Here is a 6441-nt window from a genome sequence, read left to right as displayed (position 1 = left end):
AGAACATTTGAATTGTTCCCACTTTTTGCCTTGTGAGTGATATTGCTACCAACATTTGTGTCTAAATTTTATATGAATTGGTAGAAGTTTTGGCAACCCTGGAGATATTTGTTCAAAAAATGGGCAGTTCTCACTTTTACACCTAATCATATGTCTTTTGTTTCTTAGGGTCATTTTCCCTCCATTTTGGATGTACCTTGTTGTATTCTGTCCCACAGAAGCATCAATGACGTTTCACTCTTTAATCCAGGACCTAAGATGTCCACTGAGGCGCAAAGAGTTGATGACAGTCCAAGCACTAGTGGAGGGAGTTCTGATGGAGATCAACGGGAGAGTGTCCAGCAAGAACCTGAGCGAGAGCAAGTTCAGCCCAAGAAAAAGGAGGGGAAGATATCCAGCAAGACAGCTGCCAAACTGTCAACCAGTGCCAAAAGGTACCCAGCTACTGTCAGCATTGAGTTTGCTATCCAGTGCCACCTTAAACTCATATTTTCCCTTGTATATAGTCATTTTCTAGACTGAAGGTCATAGAGTTTATATTTTTCCCTCTTTAATATGATGTACTTTTAAATGTGTTTTTTAATTGTGAAAAACTCTTAAAAGCCAATTTAAAATCGTGCCATATTATAAAATCTCTGCTTGTAGTGTATTGATATATTTATATCTTGTTAGGAAAACATGGCCAGGACATTATAAAAATATAATTTGATTTATGGTGACTTGATCATAAATACAGTTTTCTGTTCAGTAACACAGAGTAGACCTTGAGGGCTGGGAGTGGGGAGATCATTCAGTGAGCAACGTGCTTGCGGCTAAGTTTGGATTAGTACCACCTGTAAAAACTGGGCATGGTGGTGTATACCCGTAACCCAGCACTCTGAGCAGGTGTGTGTGAGTGTGTGTGTCTGTATGTTTCTGTGTGTGTCTGTGTGTGTTGGACACAGGTGGGTCATTGTAGCTCACTGGCCCTCAAGTCTTGTCCAAACAAGGAGCTGCAGGTTTATTGAAGAGATCCTGTCTCAACAACAATATAAACAAACCAGGATGAATAGGGAGTGATTACCTGTGTTTACAATCTGGCTTACACATATGTACACTCTCACTCACACATTCCCATCTCTTTCTCTTTTACACATATACACACAACCACACACACAAACACACCTCTATTGAAATAGTTATTGAGTGATAATTTAGTCTCTAACGCTTCCTGTTGGTAAAATCAGAAATGCTAGTATTAATGCATCTTGATTTTGTTACATTAGGTGGGGTTTGCACTTGATTCAGGTTTCCTCTTTCCCTAGAGAAGAGATAGATCTGGAAAGGAGGTGCTTGGATGATTATTGCTTCTTCAACCTCTTACGGTGATTGGCATGTCAGTGGGCTAAGAGGGAATCTGCTTTGATAGTATTACATTATAGTCTGGTGCTTGGAAGATAAGTTGAAAGGGAGATTACATTCAGTGGACTCATACTTCCCTATGGTTTTATGATCTTTAATGCCTTTAAAAAATAAAAATAGCAGATAGGAAGTGTGACTAGCAAAAGTGTATAAGTGTTAATTTAACTTTCTTCTCACCACATGGAATTTCAGGTGAGGAGACTCTGAATGGTGAATGATGGCTTTGTGAGCTATTGGATGATAAGAATTGGGGAACTCCTTTCCTAAAAACCAAAGACTGTGTGTCTTTCTAACTTAGTTCTATCCACAGGCCTGGGGTGAACCTTTGCAGGCTCTCTGGTGAGAGTAATGGTGACTGGTCAGCAAGCCATTCAAACCAGTTAGATGCAGGGTGTCCAACCTTTTAATATTGTGCTGTGATATTGTGATCTACAAGTGTTTGGGCTGCAGTCATAGATGTCCCAGATGCATACAGCCTGTGTACTCCTGCCTGAAAGGTCACTTTTTCCTTGCCAGGATCTCTGACCACTGTTGAGGAAATTCTGTAAAGTCAGATAGCAAACCAGATATTCTATAAAGTCAGATAGCTCCAGGTATTCCCTAGTTTAAACTCATGCTAGGGTGGGAAAATGCTTCTTTCTTTTTACTGTTATATTCCACATCCAGAGGGCCTTGGCATGGTGATCTCTCCCCTCCTGAGGCATAATGCACAGTGACCTGCCCCTGCTGACTGGGCCGGGGCAGGGTGGGTCAGAAAGGTCAGGAGTGCAGATTTACCACATTTAGTAGGTGGATGGGTAAGGCTGTTCAAGTTTAGATCCTCTGCTCTCTCACTTGAACACAGCTTAGAGTGTCTTGTCACACTTCCCTCTCGTTTGAGGGTGGGAGTGGGTGTGTGTGTGACACAGGATCAGACTGAAGCTGAGGCTACCTAGAAACTTAGTGTAAGGTGTGGGCTGGCACTGAGCCTGAGGCCCTCCTGTCCCAGTATCCCAAGTGCTGGTGTTACAGGTATTGCCCATACCCAGCTGACGGTGCCTTCCTCAGAGAGCTGTTGTGAGTTTGGAATGTCATAAGGGTTTTGCTTACAATCAGCTATAGAAAATGGGTACTGTCAGTTAGACTCTATGCCAGTTGCTGTCTGTGAGGATATTTTTCCGTTTCGTTTGGTGTGAATGTTGACACAGTGAAGCTGCTGTTAACCTCGAGGACTAGCGTTGTTTCACCAGGGCTGCTCAGATGCATAATTAGTCCATTTTGTAGTAACTCAGGTAAAGTGCTTTTCACTGAGGGGCTCAATTACTAAGTGAATTATAATGCTAGGATTGTAGGATTAATAATTACTGTAATAAATCTACTATAATTGTAGAATTAATGTGTTTTAGAAGTGTTTCCTTAAAATATCTCATTTTTGAGTTATGGCAGAACTGTGCTCTAGAGAGTTAACTGAGGCAGCAGCATGAACTTCTGTTATTTTGTAGAGTTAAGAGGGAAAGGTATATCCGTGATTCATTCTCCTTTGAGAGCAGTTTTATTTTAAAGCCTGGCGTGTTCCTATCACAGTTGCTTCTCTTGAAGTGCCTATATTGCTCTGTGATATTCGCAAATATGTGGTTGGACAGTTATATGATATCTAAAGTGACAAATATGTATGATTTTGATTAAATTACTAGTCAGTTCCATAAAACATCTATTTGGAGGTCCTCATTGAATTGACTCTTTCACATTCATATTTTGATAAATGTGAATTTTAAATCATATTTATTTTAAATTAGTTTTCCTCAGAGCTGACATTGTAATGTTCCTGGACTTTCAGTGTAGTGCCATTCTATGAGGAGTATTTGATTTTTCAACTTCATGTTTTTATTAGGCTGAAAGCAGAATTTCAGTATGTTCCAGTGTGATCTTTTGTTCTGTGATGGGCTCATCAAAGTTTGCTTCTAATGACTGTTTTGTTTTCTCTTGAAGTGTGCGTTCTAAAGCTTTCTGTGTTTTGGCAGGCATTCTGCAGTTGATGCACACACTTAACTGATGATGTGTCTCAAGAGTCAGTGGTCTCTTAAAATGACAGGTGGTGATACTTATCGGCACTCAGAATTAATTTCTAGATTTATGTGCAATTTCTAGATTTATGTGGTAGTTTTTGAGACTGTTTTCTTATTAAAATACAGACTAAAATTAGTGTGATGCTTTCTTGAGAATAAGCTGTCTGGGAAGGAAATGTGCAGTTGGTTAGGAGTGCTGATGTGTCCTAAGGCGTATAGCCAATGGGGGAATGCGGAAAGTCTAGTTGTGAGGGCTGGGAAGATGGCTCAGCTGAGAGACTCTTGCTCTCCATTCCCAGCACACATACCAGGCTGCTCACGACCCCCTGTAACCCCAGCTTCAGGGGTTCTGACATCTTCATTTGGCCTCCTTGGGAGTCTGCATGCAATTTACATGGACATACACAGAAATTTAAAAAAAAAAAAAAAAAAAAAAAAAAGAGCCAGGTGCAGTGGCATTCCTGTAATCCCAGCACCCAGGGAGGCAGAGGCAGGTGTATCTCTTGTCTACAGAGCAAGCCCAGGACAGCCAAGGACACAGAGAAGCCTGGTCTCAAAAACCAACCAACCAACAAACAAACAAAAGCAAATGAGGAGAGAGGTGGTTGGATCTCTGTGAGTTCAAGGGCAGTTAGGGCCACATAGTGAGACTGTCTTTTAAAAAAGTAGGAGGAAGAAGAGGAAGAAAAGAAAGATCTTGCATGATCAAAGGTTTTAGCTGCCCAGGCTCCTCTTCCTTGACTTCATGCCCACCTGTCCTTGCTGTGCTCAGCCCTAGGTGAGTGAGTTTACTTTCTTTAACCCAAGATTTGCGTGTGTTGTACATGTGTGCTGCTTTGTTTTGCTCAAGTGTGTTCATAGACCTCTTCATCCTGTCTAATTTTGGTTCCTCAGTTGAGACAGTCCCTCCCCATATTTTTTTTTTTTTTTTTAAGCAAACAGTAGCCTCAAAGATTAAGAATGTGCTGGGATGATGCACTCCTGGAATACAACACATGTTAGGACAGGTAAACAGGCAAACAGGTATCTTTGCTTCTGACTCTCTAGGGAAGTGTGTGCACTTATGAACTTGTGTATCACAGATTCTTGGATTGTTTCACGTTGGATGTTGGGAATTGTAAATACGGTCAGTTGTCTTGTTGGTTTATGGTAAAACAGTTGTCTGTTAAAAAGTCATCTTTTAATTTGCCTTAGAAGATAATTGTCTCCATCTTTCTTCTTGTTTGTGTGGAATAACCAACCTTCGTTTCCTTATCCTGTAAATGAGCAAGATGAAGCAATGACAGAGAATTCTGTGCGATATGTTAAATTCACTCTAAGATCATCATGTGAAAGGTACACTTTAGGAGTGAAATATTGATACTTTTTCATTTTTCCTCACCTCAGGCACAGTACTCGCTGTCTTCCTTACTCCGTATTCAAGACAGAGATATTTAATGCATACCACAACTACAGTTTTTAGAGATAGAATTGGATTGCTGTCATTTAATACAGCAGGACACCTTACAATCATTTAAATAGTCATTCTTTGTATCGTTTCGGTCAATAGAAACAGCCATTCTTAGGTAACAGTAGCTCAAACTATATTCTAATGTATTGGCTAATTGCTTAGAGTAATTGAATTTATCAGGAAATTACTTTTTGAAGTGAATAAGATATGAAACCATGATGGCTGGGAGAAAAGTTTGGGTCCTTTTGGGGAAGGACAAGAAATTATGATTTGTCAAAATCTGTTTTTTAAAAATTTTTAAATTGGTTATTTGAAAACCCCAGTAAAGTTGTTTTTAGTTAAAAATAGTTCTTTTCAGTTAAAAATAGTTTTCAGCTCAATGTGGCTGGTATAAGCGTGCAATCTTAGCTGTTTAGAGTGTGAGTTCAAGGTCAGCTGGGCTGCATAGCTACACTCTCTTTCTCAGAAACAAGTTTGTTGTTGTTTTTTTGTTTTTTGTTTGTGTTCAAATTTGTTCAAAGGATGTTCTTTGGATGGTCCTTGTATCCATTTTCTAATTTTAAAAACAGTATATAAAAGTCACTTGTGGGCTGGAGAGATGGCTCAGAGCTGAAGAGCATGAAGAGAATCTGAGTTCAGTTCTCATTACCTACATGAAACAGCTTACAACTGTAACTCCAGCTGCAAGGGATCAGATGCCACCATTTCTGTAGATGCCTGCACACATGTGCATGGACTTACACAAATATACATAATTAAAAACAAAATAAATATTATAGTAAAAGGCAGTCATCTCTCAAAACACTGTTTGTTTGTTTGTTTGTTTGTTTGGGGGAACAATAATTTTTTTGGCTATCCCTCTTTCCCAGATAGTGCCAACAGTTTTTGTTTTGTTTTTAGATAGTTTTTGTTTTGTTTTTAGATTTATTTGTTTGTTTGTTTTTCTAGACAAGGTTTCTCTATGCAGCTCTGGCTATCCTGGAACTCTCTGTAAACCAGGCTGTCCTTGAACTCAGAGATCTACCTGTTCTCTGGAGCACTGGGATTAAAATTGTGTGCCACACCCCCTGGCTAGATTTATTTGTATTTTATGTGTATGGGCAATTTCCCTGCATGTTTGTCAGTACACCACATGCTTGCCTAGTGCTAGAGGGGCTCAAAGAGGCCATTAGATCCCCTGGACTGTAGTTACAGACATGTGAGCTATCATGTGGTTGCTGATCCTGGGGTCCTCTGGAACACCAGCTAGTGCTCTTAACCTCTGAGCTGTCTCTCTAGTCTTAGTCCTGACAGGTTTTGAAGAAAACTTGTAGATGTCTCTCTTTGGTTTTAACTCTTCTAATGTCTTTTTTGTTGTTGTTGTTTGTTTTATTTTGTGTTTTATGTAACTCTAAACATGCTTATTTTTATTTGTTAAATTAGCAAATAATATCTTCTGACACCTTGCTCTGAAAGATTAGGATTTAATTAATTTATCTAGTCTTTATTCCCTTCTTTATATTATTATTATTATTATTATTATTATTATTATTATTATTATTATTA

General features: G+C 39.2%; 1 protein-coding gene across 2 annotated transcripts in view; it reads left to right on the top strand.

Moving 5' to 3' along the window:
- Window positions 1-238: 238 nt before the first annotated feature.
- LOC129670597 (ubiquitin-conjugating enzyme E2 E2) overlaps window positions 239-6441 on the top strand; it is a 285386-nt gene continuing 279183 nt past the window's right edge. For both annotated transcript variants that reach the window (XM_055599169.1, XM_055599168.1), the window contains exon 1: window positions 239-434. In XM_055599169.1, coding sequence (XP_055455144.1) covers window positions 259-434 — 176 coding nt within the window. In that variant the 5' untranslated portion in view covers window positions 239-258. The remainder of the gene's footprint in view (window positions 435-6441) is intronic.

The sequence above is a fragment of the Psammomys obesus genome, unplaced genomic scaffold (genome assembly GCF_907164565.1).
Source record: "Psammomys obesus unplaced genomic scaffold, mPsaObe1.curated_primary_1811, whole genome shotgun sequence".
Taxonomy (NCBI): Eukaryota; Metazoa; Chordata; class Mammalia; order Rodentia; family Muridae; genus Psammomys; species Psammomys obesus.
Note: the sequence above shows the minus strand (reverse complement) of the source record. Positions and strands in the feature narration are given on the sequence as shown.